The sequence below is a fragment of the Sminthopsis crassicaudata genome, chromosome 3 (assembly GCF_048593235.1).
Source record: "Sminthopsis crassicaudata isolate SCR6 chromosome 3, ASM4859323v1, whole genome shotgun sequence".
Classification (NCBI taxonomy): Eukaryota; Metazoa; Chordata; class Mammalia; order Dasyuromorphia; family Dasyuridae; genus Sminthopsis; species Sminthopsis crassicaudata.
The window spans coordinates 319,870,520-319,882,544 of NC_133619.1; the positions used below are offsets into that span (position 1 = coordinate 319,870,520).

Here is a 12,025-nt window from a genome sequence, read left to right on the forward strand (position 1 = left end):
TCATGAAATTTTATAGTTTCATGGAATCAAGTGAAGACATAACAAAATAAGAGAAGAATAAGTAGTCTTGACTTCTGAGTAGAATTCCTAAAGGTGAATGGTGAGATACAAGGCTCAAAACATAGGAAGGAGCCAGACTGTAAAAAAACTTTAAATACTAGATTCAGTATCATAGAATTATAGCATTGTAAAGGAAATCATCTAAACAGAAATCCTCTCTAAATATTCTGGTGAGGAGTCTCTCAACCTCTGCTAGTGAAGGGTACTTGAGGCAATTCCTGCTTTTGGAAGGCTTTAACTTTTAGTTTCATCACACCCAAAAAGGCATTTTCCCTTTCAAGTCTACCTTTCGGATTCCTTATGTTCCTCCAGTGGTCAACTGAACTGCCATCTTCTGTGAAAAGCTTTTTTTGAAACTTCTAAGGGCTAGTGCCTGCTACATATAGCCTTAGATAACCTTTTTTTCTTCTTTGTATTTCATTTCATCAAGCATTCTGAAGAGGCCATTTTTCATTTTCATCTTTTTATACCCAGCACCTATCACAATGATAAGGATTTTGTTTATTAAAGTGAACCATTGAATTTGTCCACTTGACCTACAGTCAGGAAAACTGGGTTCCAGTTCTGGCTTACCTGTGTGACCACTATACCTCTATGGACCTTTAAAATCTCTTTCATGTCAAAATCTATGATCTTCCAGAAAAAGTCTGAAGATTTGTACCTGACTTGTTCCTTTATGGAAGCCTCCATGGCTTGGTTCTCTCGTGCCAACTTCTGAATTCTTGTGTAGTCCCTCCAAGCTTTTAAGAACTTCATCTGACATTTCCAATCTGCTAGTACTTCAGCTTTCCTCATCTTAAGTTTGTGTTCAAAAACAGCCTTCTTCCAGGCAGAGAAATGCTTCTGTAGGCACTGCATTGTAAACATTCCAAAAATCACCACATTTCAGGGTTAAGGAAAATCTTAAAAAAACTTTGTGTATATGTACGTGTACATACCACACACACACACACACACACACACACACACACACACACTCTGTACCCATTCGACATTCTCTCTAGACTTTTTTTTTTTCCTAATCATTTTCATGTAACACCTTCCTGCTAGAAGGTAGAGGAAAAACAATCATATACCAAAATTTATCCCCCAATTGAGATAGTTTTTTTCATGAATTACACTGTAATTTCTAATTCTCACTGAGACAGATAGATAGACAGAAGCATTAAAAAGTCTGCCTCTCATAAACTAGTTTCCTTATGAGCCAACTTTAAGGTTTGAGATTCCTATTACTAGATTCATATTGTGGAGAGTATTAGATTTAGAATTGGACATAAATTCTGGTCTTGGCTTTTCCAATTACTAGCCATGTGATCTTGAATAAATCACTTAACCACTGTGAACTTCAGTTTATTCATCAGCAAAAAAAAAAAAGATAATGTAGTTCTCTTGTAGGGTTGCGGGGGGAAAGGCTTTATGAACTGTAAAGCACTGTATGTGTTATAACCCAATGTGTTACAACAGAAGAAGTACGGGACTTGGATTCAGAGAAACTGCCCTATATTCCTTAACTCTGTGACTTGGGTAAGGTTTCCAAGTCTAAGTTGGCCTTGTCTAAGAAGGCCCAATTTGTCTAACATACTGGCCTATTAGGTAGGTGTGGGCAAACCTCTTTGACTGCATCTTTAAAATGAGTGAGACTTATCCAATTCTAGTAGTTTTTCCTCCTCCTTCTCCTCCTTCTTTTCCCCATTTTGGAACATCTCCTTCTCACTGTATCTACACTGTAGGCACTGAATTGGTGCAAAGGAATTCCTTCCCCTTCTTTTCCTCTTTACCCCAGCTCTGAGAAATGGGGCCATTTGCTTTGGCTCTGTATAGCTTCTCCTCAGTTTCAGACACCAAAGGTGATTCTCTTGGGGCTGAGGAATTTGATTGATGATGACAGCCTTGGAGCCAGGATTGCAGGCAGGATAGTGCAGTCAGCTTGCCCACCATAAAACCCCTGAGAATCTTGGTAGTTTAGATCTTGAGTCCGAGAGGGTCTTGGATTTGGAATTGGCCTATGTTCTAGAGGAAGCAAGCTGAAATATGAACCTAATCACCATCCCTTCCCTCAGGGACTGAGGAAGCATGAAGGGAAAAGCCTTTTATATGGTAGTGGGGAAATAAATTTATATATTTCTGGTTATGCTGTTGAAGTAAATGTTTTTGTGTGAAAGCTAATTTCTTTTTTTTTTTCCCCTGAGGTAATTGGGGTTAAGTGACTTGCCCAGGGTCACACAGGTAGGAAGTGTTAAGTGTCTGAGACCAGATTTGAACTTGGGTCCTCCTGACTTCAGGGCTGGTGCTCTATCCACTGAGCCACCTAGCTGTCCTGAAAGCTAATTTATTAATGATGAAATGGAACAGGGATACAGAGGACCATCCCCAAGGGGTAGCTAAATGGTGCAGTAGATAAAACACCAGCCCTGAATTCAGAGGACCATCTCTTATAATTGAAGGAAATCATTAATGGGGATAAGAGCCATTTGCATAGACATCCCCCCAAAACCCTCAATGGAGAACCCTGGGGGAATGGTGAAATTCAATCCATCTGGCTTGCAGGTAGTAGGGGCTAGGTGGTCTCAAGTATTATCTCCATATTCTGGGTGAGGAAATTGAGGCTCAGCTAAATTATGCAATGTGCCTATGATAAATATAGGAACTGGATTCAGACCCAGATTTCTAGAATCCAAGTTAAGCTCATGTTTTATTATTGTTATTGTTTATCAGTAAACAAGACTCACCATAAATGAAAGAAAAGCATTTTCTTGATTTCTAAAAACATTAAATTTTTTTTGGATAACATTTTTTTTCAGGTTATCTGAGTTTAAATGCCTTTAGAAGAAAAGAAAATGGAAGGATTTAGGGTTCCCTCCCTTAATCCCTTTTCCAAGAAACAAAGAAGGATAGGTCTATGTTCTATTGAGGAAAGAAGAAAGGATGTGGAATAGACATACTTTCATGGCCATTTTCTTTTTCTTCTTCCAGAAATTAGTTTATGCGACACTTTCCTATTTATTTCTCTCCCTCAGGTTTCCTTTTCAGAATTTGCAATATATGATGCTTTATTCTGTGTGTTTGCCTTGACTCACTTAGGTGCCTCCTTCATGTTTTTTTTTTTTTTTTTCTTAGAACAAGAGGTCTCCTTTGGTGAGCACTGCTTCACCCAAGAGCAAAAATCGAAAACTTCATTTGCAAAGCAAATAGTTATGTCTACTCTTTCATTCAGTTCTTTGATTCTCTTGGCTTTTAAACAAGATTTCTTTAAAAATTTTTTTTTCCCAGTAGCCATCATCTCTGTAACATCACAGCTGTGCAAATGATTATGGCTTCATATGTGTGAATAAAGAGCAAACAAACTTGTGGGAAGAAATGTTTTTAAGTTTATGACCACAGTATTTAAAAGGAAGAAAAGAAATAGCAAAAAAGAGGGCTGTTCAGATGAAGAATGATTTTCAAGTGGAATGTTTCCCCCTCTTTTGAGATCTTCCATGAGACATCATTTGGTCTTTTAAAGATTCCACTCAAGAGAACATATGACAGCTTACCCTGCTAAATTTATTACATGCACTGGAATTGCCCTCATTCTGTTGGCAAGAGAAGCTCTTTCCTGAAGTGTAATCACACTGCTGTCACTGGAAATGATTGACGTGAGATAGAACAGCAATTTGCCATCTAATCTGTGTGGTAATTCTAACCCTGTCACTAGAGATGCTTAGTCTGATTAATGAAGTGGGTAACTCATCAGAATTCCTTAGCTATTTCCCTTTTGTCTCAAAGCTCAGTCGTAATTGCATCAAAATTCTCAGTCATGGAAAGATAAACAATGAATTGTAAAGAGGACAAAAATGTCAACAAGTTTACAACATATTTTTGCCAAACAGAACTATCTGTGGTGCAACTGGTGGTCTTATAAGGCTGGGAAAGGTGTCTCTCTGTCTCTGTGTCTCTGTCTCTGTCTCTCTTCTCTCTTCTCTTTCTCTATAATAGTCTGGACCTTTCCTGTAGCCTATAAATATGCCCAGATCTTTCTGATCTTTAAGAAGCCCTTTCTGGTTATTATATGTCTCCTTCCATTCTCAACAAAATTCCCTGAAAAAGCTGTTGGCTGATTTTACTTTCTCTCCTTTTACTTCTCAACCTTTTTAAATATAGCTTCAAACTTCACTGAAATTAAAACTGAGTTCTCCAAAGTTTCCAATGATATCAATTCTCAACCTGAATGGCCTTTTCTCAGTCCTCTTTCTTTTTGATGTTTATGTAGGTGCCTTGAGAACCATGTGGGTGAAGAACTCGGATACCACCCACCTACTGGATTAACACAGTTAGATGATGTCCCCCAGAGGCTAACTAAGCATCTGTCTGACTTCTATTGGGTGGGGGTGGGAGGAGGAAATTGCACTTTTTTTTTCTTCTTTTTTCCAGTGAGATTTGAACAATGGGGAAGGTATCTAATTTGTAGGAAGAAAATGGATATTTTTCTGTAAATTTTGGAGAACAGACTCCATTTATGATGATTTTTGAAATGTAGAATCTCATCAGGACTATTTAAGAAGCTGATGACAAGGAGAAAAATATCTAGGGATGTGTGATCATAAAAACCCACATGATATTCTGAAGAAAAGTAACACAGATATACTGAAACCCATCAAAGAAAAATTCCAGGGAAGCTGTCTTACTTTTCTATTAAGCATAGTCACAAGTTGTCATTGAGCAAAAATAAAATAAAGAAACAAAGAACATACCTAATAACAATAAGAAACTTGATAGTTGCGTAAAAATAGAAGGCTCACCATTACCATTCAAAACCTCTTAACATGTTACTCATAAGAAAACACTACAACTATATGGACTCAGGCATTTTCCACATGGTCTATTTGACATTTCTCTGTAGTATGATTTGCAAAGAAGCATTTCTTGCATTTTCTTGCTAATTGTGAGATAATATTACTCACTAAAGGATTACTGTCAAGATCTTTTAAAGAAATGGTTTTGTTTCAGTGGTAGGAGGATGACTGGTAATTGAAAAATCTGAGAATGAAGTTTGCCATGTAACTGGAGGAGGGGGGAATATTACGATAGTTATAATGGTCTCATCAGAAAGAAAAATAATCGAGGTTTTCTTTCTATATGCTCTTGTATTCCTATAGTTCACCTTAATGTTCTTTAAGTAAGCTCTGTATAATGCTAACAATGATGCTTTGGGAACAATTATTTCCTTACCCTCTGACTTCTGCAAATGGCTCTCTTATCTTTCATTATTCTTTTCTAATTTCAGAAGTAGGATCATAGGCTTTTAGAAATTTTAAAGAAAACATAAAAACTCCATTCCAGAGTTGGGTGAGAATTAAGAAGGCCACATTTTAAATAGCTTAAGACTTTTCATCCACAGTCCCTTGTTGTTTTGCTAATTAGTAATGGCACTTCTGTGTGGATTTCTGGATCTCCCAGGGAGATTTCACTGCACGATCAAAAAAAGATGAGATAGGCTCAAAGTAGAATTCTTCTAACAGACATTTCTAATGAAAAAAAAAATCTGCAAATATATGTGTGGGAGAGATGCATAAATAGTATTGCACCTGGATCTATGTTTCAGTAAGATATCTTGCACTGTCTTCCTCAGAGTGATCTCATTTAACAACCTGGTCCAGATTAGAGAATGTTTGGGGACCAACAGAGAGAAAGAAGACTAGGCCATAAACAAATCTATAAAAACAAATAAACTACAGATCTGCCCCAGCGTCTTCTAGAAACAAACTCCTTGCAAATGCTGTTGGTTTGGGAGTTATTAGAAAACCAGTTTATTTGAGGTGACAATTTTTGGTCATCCTTGCTGTCAGCTGCCGGACATTATGCACGACATCTAGTCTCTAGTATGACTAAAGTCCAGGCTGTTATGAGTCTGTATTCTGAGATATAAACTGTAGGACAAGAGCGGGGAGGTCCAGTCCAAAGGTATAAGCTGAAGCAAAATTAATACAGATGTTAATACAGATCATAAAATATAAGGGCTAACAGGAACCTTCAATATAATCTAGTCTAACTCTAGCTGGGATATGAACACAAATCTTGATTCTAAATCTGGACTCTTTTTATGGCCCTGTACTCTATCATATGCTGTCCCTACACTTTGCTGGGTATCTTATTTGATTCAAATTCCTTTATGCCCATGGGCTCATAGATCAGGCAATCATAAATTTAGAATTAGAAAGTACCTCAGAGGGGTCATTCTATCCCAAGGGCTGTTCCAGAGTATTGGCTTTTGGCTCAGGAGTGTTCTGGGGGCTGAAATAACCTTGATGGGAAATATGTGTACATTTTATAACTATCCTGGGAACTTCTAGGCCATTCTTGGCAACAGAAACATGCTGCAGGGAATATAAAGAGTTGGAAACCTGGGTTCCCATCCTGCCTTAGAAGTTTCCTACTCTGAACATGGTTTTAGGCATCTATTTCCTCATCTGTTAATTGAGGGATAGAATGACCCCCTCTGAGGTACTTTCTAATTCTAAATCTATGATTGCCTAATCTATGAGCCTATGGGCGTAAAGGAATTTGAACCAAATAAGATACCCAGCAAAGTGTAGGAACAGCATATGATAGAGTACAGGGCCATAAAAAAAGAGTCTAGGATTTAGAATCAAGATTTGAGTTCATATCCCAGCTAGAGTCAGACTAGATTATATTGAAGGTTCCTGTTAGCCATTGTCTGTTGTATAAACTGATTTTGGAGATTTATTTGTTTTTATAATGTCTCTGAAAAAAGAATGAGCTAACTTTCTCATCTGCATCAATATTTGCCACCATTAAAGTGGAGCTTCCTTCTACCTTCCTTCAAACTAAGGAAAGAAAACTAAAGTGGGCAAAGCTACAAGGAAAATGTTTTGGAATCCTTGGACAGTGTTTACAAATTTCCAGATGTAAAATGACTGTTTCTTATTGGATATATTTATATGCATATTTATTCACATGTTATCTCCTCCATTAGAATGTTAATTCTTTGAGAACAGAGACCATGTTTTTGCCTTTCTTTGCAATCTTACCCTGGCATACAGTGATCCTTAATAAATGCTTGCTCAGTCACTGACTGAATGATTTTTTCATTTATATTATTATGATCCTTATGATGCTCTTTTAGTTCTGCTTATTTTGCTCTGTATGTGTGTCTTTCCTCGTTTCTCTGAGTTCACATTCATCAATTCTTAATATAAAACAATATTCTATTATATTCACATACAGTATCTTTTTCAGCCATTCACCAATTGATGGATATCAATCTTTATTTCCACAAAGTACTACTGTGACTGTTTTTATATATATTGGACTTTTGTTTCTGTCTTTGACTTTCTTGGCAATATATTCCTAGTAGTTTAATTACTACTATAACTATGAGATATGTTTAATTGTCACAAAATAACAACTGAAAAAACTGTAAATAAACTACATGTCCAGTTAAATTATGTCTTGCTAATTTATTAGAATATATTGATGCCAGAAAAATGATGAATATGAATTCAAGAAAATATGGGGGAAAACCTATGTGAAGCTATAAGAAGCAAGACTGGTAGAGCTATACAATGACTTTAAGTATATGTATAATACATACTCATAATATATATATATATAAATTTGCATAATATACACAAATATAATATACATATATATATATATATACATAAACATATACATGTAATATACACATGCAGAACAAACAAAAAATTAAAGGCCACAAAACTCACATTGCTACTGTACTTTGCAAATTGTCTCATCAACTCTGTGAATGTTATCACCCTAATTTCACAAATGAGGAAACTGAGGTTTAAATAATTTTCTCAAGATGAAACAATAATAATGATCAGCATGAATTGAATCTAGGTCTGTCTCCAAGGTCAATATTTCTTTCCACTAAATCTCAACAGCCTCTCAGCATAACTTCATTTATTTATTTATTTATTTATTGATGTCATAGCTTTATTGGATATGTGAACTGAGTCAGCGAGTCCAGACCCAACTGTAACGGATTTCAGCATAACTTTAGCCAGACTTGGAAAGTGAGACAAAGAAATGTGGCTTTTTAAATTTTAGTTTGGTTTTACTTTGTTAAATGCTAAGAATCTTCTTTGAGAAGATTCTTGATCTTAATCCTGACTTAATCCTCACTTTATATATTGGATAAATGGCACTATGGATGGAAAGCTGGCCTTGGTATTAGGAAAATGAGGGTTTAAATCCTGCCTCTGACATACTGGCCACATGACTCTGGACAGGTCATTGTCTTCTTCTAACACTATCTAAGACTATAAGTGGTAAAGAGATGCTAATCTTCTTCAGTAGAGAGAAGGGTTCACTGTACCAATAAAAACAAAGGTTCAGACCTCATTTATTGTTTTTGTTGATGATTTTTTTTTTTTTTGTCTTGAAGATTTAAGTCTTTCTGCATTCGGTTACTCTACCAAAGTGATTTTCTCTAAGAGCAGGTCTGTCAATATCACTTCCTGCTCAATAAACTCCAGAAGCTCAAAATTGCCTCTATGATAAAATAAACACTTTTTTGGCTTTTAAAGCCCTTTACAGGGGTTATGTTCACATGGCTCTGGTTCCAAGGGAATCATCAATATAGTATGAAGGAAAGAGCACTGACTTTAGGGTCAGAAGATTTCACTTCAATCTTGCCTTTTTCATTTTCCCTCCTGACCCTTTTTCTGATGGGAAAATGAATCTGAAAACCATATCTCATCTTGGACCCTCCTTTAGCATCCAAGGCTTCTTTGCCTTATAATCTCCAATAATCTCTGGGACCTTCTCAATCCTCCCACCAGGCCTGCCCCCTTGTCCAAATGATAAATTTCTTCTGGGGCTTCCATTCTGAAGAGGGCCCCAAACCAGTCTTCATTTCTCTTTTAACCCCATTTCTGACTTTAAAAACAAGTTCTTCCCTCTTCACCCACATTTTTCAGCTCTCTTGTGTGTATTGTTTTCCCCCATTAGAAGGTAAGCTCCTGGGGGTAGCTAGGTGGCACAGCCTTGAATTCAGGAGGACCCGAGTTCAAATCTGGTCTCAGACACTTAACACTTCCTAGCTGTGTGACCCTGGGCAAGTCACTTAACCCCAGCCTCAGAAAGAAAAAAAAAAATTAGTTAAGGAAAAAAAAAAAGAAGGTAAGCTCCTGAGATTTGAGACAATCAGTCCTTTTTCTTTATATTAGTAAGAGCCTGCCTGCCACATACTAAATGCTTAATAACTGCTTATTTCCTATATACTTATTTGTTGTCCTTCAAAAAGGGACTTAACCTCTCTGCCCTCATTTGTAAAGGGAAGGAGCTAGACTAGGGGCCTCTCAAGTGCCTTCTATTTCTAAATCTTTGGTTGGTCTGTCTGTCCCTGAATTGATCAGCTCTCTCATCTCAAAACTCTAGTTACAATAACCTATTCACACTGACTTCCATATCCTTTACACCATCCCATTCTTCTGGAATTTCCCATTAACCCCTAAACCATAAATTCTCCTTTACCACTTAGCATGTTTACTAAAGAGACTGCTCACCCGGTGGTTTTCCATGTTAATCCTGAGTAATAGATCCTGTTGTTTTTTCTTTTTTTCTTTTGCTATTTTTTCTTCATTCAGCAAAACTTGAGCATTTTGGAAGGAGACTTTTTCTAGACGTTTCTGAGATTTCTCTTCTTGCTTTTTTCTCTCCCTGGAAACAAAACAATAACAACAACCAACACCACCACCAACAGTAACTAGGGATGCTCATAGTCTCATGTAGTGGAAACATTACTGAACCTTGAAATAGGGAAATGAAGATTTTTTTAGCTCTGATTCTGTCACAGACTGGAGTGATTTTGGGCAGGTCACTTCATCTCAGTTCTCTCACTGATGAGGTTATGATAATTGCCTAAATCACAGGTTTCTTGTGATGATCAAATATCATAGATATGCAAGTGTTTTGAAAAGTACAAAATGTCACATAAATCTAATGTATTCTATTATTGATGGGAATCCTTTATTGATAGATGCTGGTCACCTAATGTTTAAAATAAATGACTCCATATTTATTTTTAATCTAAAATAAGTAAAAAAAGAATAATTTCTTCAGTAAGAAGGGAATAACATTTATCAAAGGACTTTTGCAAGGTTATCAGGTAGAGTGAAATAACAGAAAGAAAACAAGGTGTTAATAAGTGAGGAAAAGATAGAATCCAGAAATATTCTGAAACAACCAAGCTATTGAACTACAACATAAAAGAAAAATCATATCTTAATAGGAATTCAGAAAAGTCCCATAGGCAATCTCAAGAAGTAACTAGCATGCTGTGGTTGATTTGCTGCCCACTCATTCCTCCTACCTATGCCTTCTCCCATTGTTTCTTTTCATCCTTCTGGCCTAACCTTTATCACTGGCTCTCCTGTTTATCAGGAACAAGGATCTCACATCTTCCCCAGCCCACCATATTCATCTTTATTTTTCAACATTTCTGAATATATGCATTTTTAACTTAGATGGGGTGGGATGGGGTGTATATGTTCTTATCTAGGTGAGTGTGTAATAAAGGTGTCGGACAAGTCCTTTCTAGTTCTAAATTTGTGATGGCATCATTCTATTTGGGGGGTTTTGAAAGTTATTTGTAATGGGAAGTGCGTGCTCTATATTCGTGCTTGTGTGTCTGTTTTATCTGTAGATAAGAGAGGATGTATGTGTAGAGGACAAAAAGAGGGCTAACTCATTAGTCTGTGAATAGAAATTATAGAATAGTGGGCAGATGGGATACTATAGATTGACTAGATCCAATTGCTAGTCCCTAGTCAAATAATACAAAAATCTTAGAACAACACAGCTACTTTAAGGTTTGCAAAGTGCTTTACAAATATTGCGTCATTTTAGCTTCACAAATACTCTGGGAGGGAGATACTGTTATTTAGGCCTCATTTAACAGATGAGGAAACTGAGGCACAAAAAAGTAAAGAGCCACAAAGTCTGATTAGGATAGAAGAGATTGTTAAATTGGTTTTTTTTTGAACTCTGTTTCCCAAATTTCTATATTTCTATCATACTGATCTAAATCACTTACAATTCCTTTAGCTAGTCTAGATGCTTTGCAAAATGCATCATCTCTCATTTATTGCACTCATTTTTCATGAATCATCAAACACTAATGAAAGATCATAACTATAGCTCGACCATTTACAAAGCAATGTGCTCACAATATTGTGTGGTAGCTAACAAAATATTACTCTTCCTATTTTTCAGGTGAGAAAACTGAGGATTACAGAGTTGAAGTGACTTTCCCATTATCACAATAGCAGGTACTTGAATTCTGACTTCTCATTTGGGATTCTTTCCATTTTAGAGATCAGAAACTTTTTAAAAAGGGATGTTAGACATAATCAAAGTCAGTCCTAATGTCACAGATCTGGAAAATGAAACAGATAGTCAATGTGTCTTGCCTAAAGTTATTCAACTACTCAATGTTTGGCTAATGCTACTCATCTCTTATAAACATTCTTCATTTGTCCTCTTTTCATGCTGGAGATCTTTTCCTTTTATCAATGATAGTAAGAACAGTGAATGCTCTAATACCTCAAGGAGCGATAATTTCATGTGATTCATAAATGATCCCTCCATCAAAGCAGATCACAACCCCTTCATACCTTAATGGGTGGTCTTCATGCATGACTAGGCTGAAAAAAATTCATTAACTAGTGATGAAACTTCTGGAAAAGTATTTCTTGCAATCTTAGCCTAGGCTAGGCCTTGGATAATAAAAACACAGTGTCTTTTTTACCTGACCCAAACTCGTTTTCCCAGCCAGCATTTTTTACATTGTAGCCTCAAGCAATCTGGATCACTGTCACACTAAGACGAAGCATTGCCCTGGATATGCCAAATATTAGAAACTAAGGCACCCAAAGCCTTAGAACAACTGTAAAAGGAAAAGCTTAAACTGAGATCCAGTTCCATCCTTTCCCATCACCAA

General features: G+C 36.5%; 1 protein-coding gene and 1 long non-coding RNA gene across 4 annotated transcripts in view; one reads left to right on the forward strand and one right to left on the reverse strand.

Annotated features, from left to right (window-relative positions):
- CCDC191 (coiled-coil domain containing 191) overlaps positions 1 to 12,025 on the reverse strand; it is a 97,969-nt gene that overhangs the window by 54,071 nt on the left and 31,873 nt on the right. For all 3 annotated transcript variants that reach the window (XM_074301231.1, XM_074301230.1, XM_074301229.1), the window contains exons 7-8: positions 9,591 to 9,744; positions 722 to 912 (exon numbers count right to left, since the gene is read on the reverse strand). In XM_074301231.1, coding sequence (XP_074157332.1) covers positions 722 to 912; positions 9,591 to 9,744 — 345 coding nt within the window. The remainder of the gene's footprint in view (positions 1 to 721; positions 913 to 9,590; positions 9,745 to 12,025) is intronic.
- LOC141561523 (uncharacterized) overlaps positions 1 to 12,025 on the forward strand; it is a 48,877-nt gene that overhangs the window by 32,682 nt on the left and 4,170 nt on the right. Inside the window, exon 3 of the long non-coding RNA XR_012488074.1 lies at positions 11,299 to 11,354. This is a non-coding gene — a long non-coding RNA (uncharacterized LOC141561523). The remainder of the gene's footprint in view (positions 1 to 11,298; positions 11,355 to 12,025) is intronic.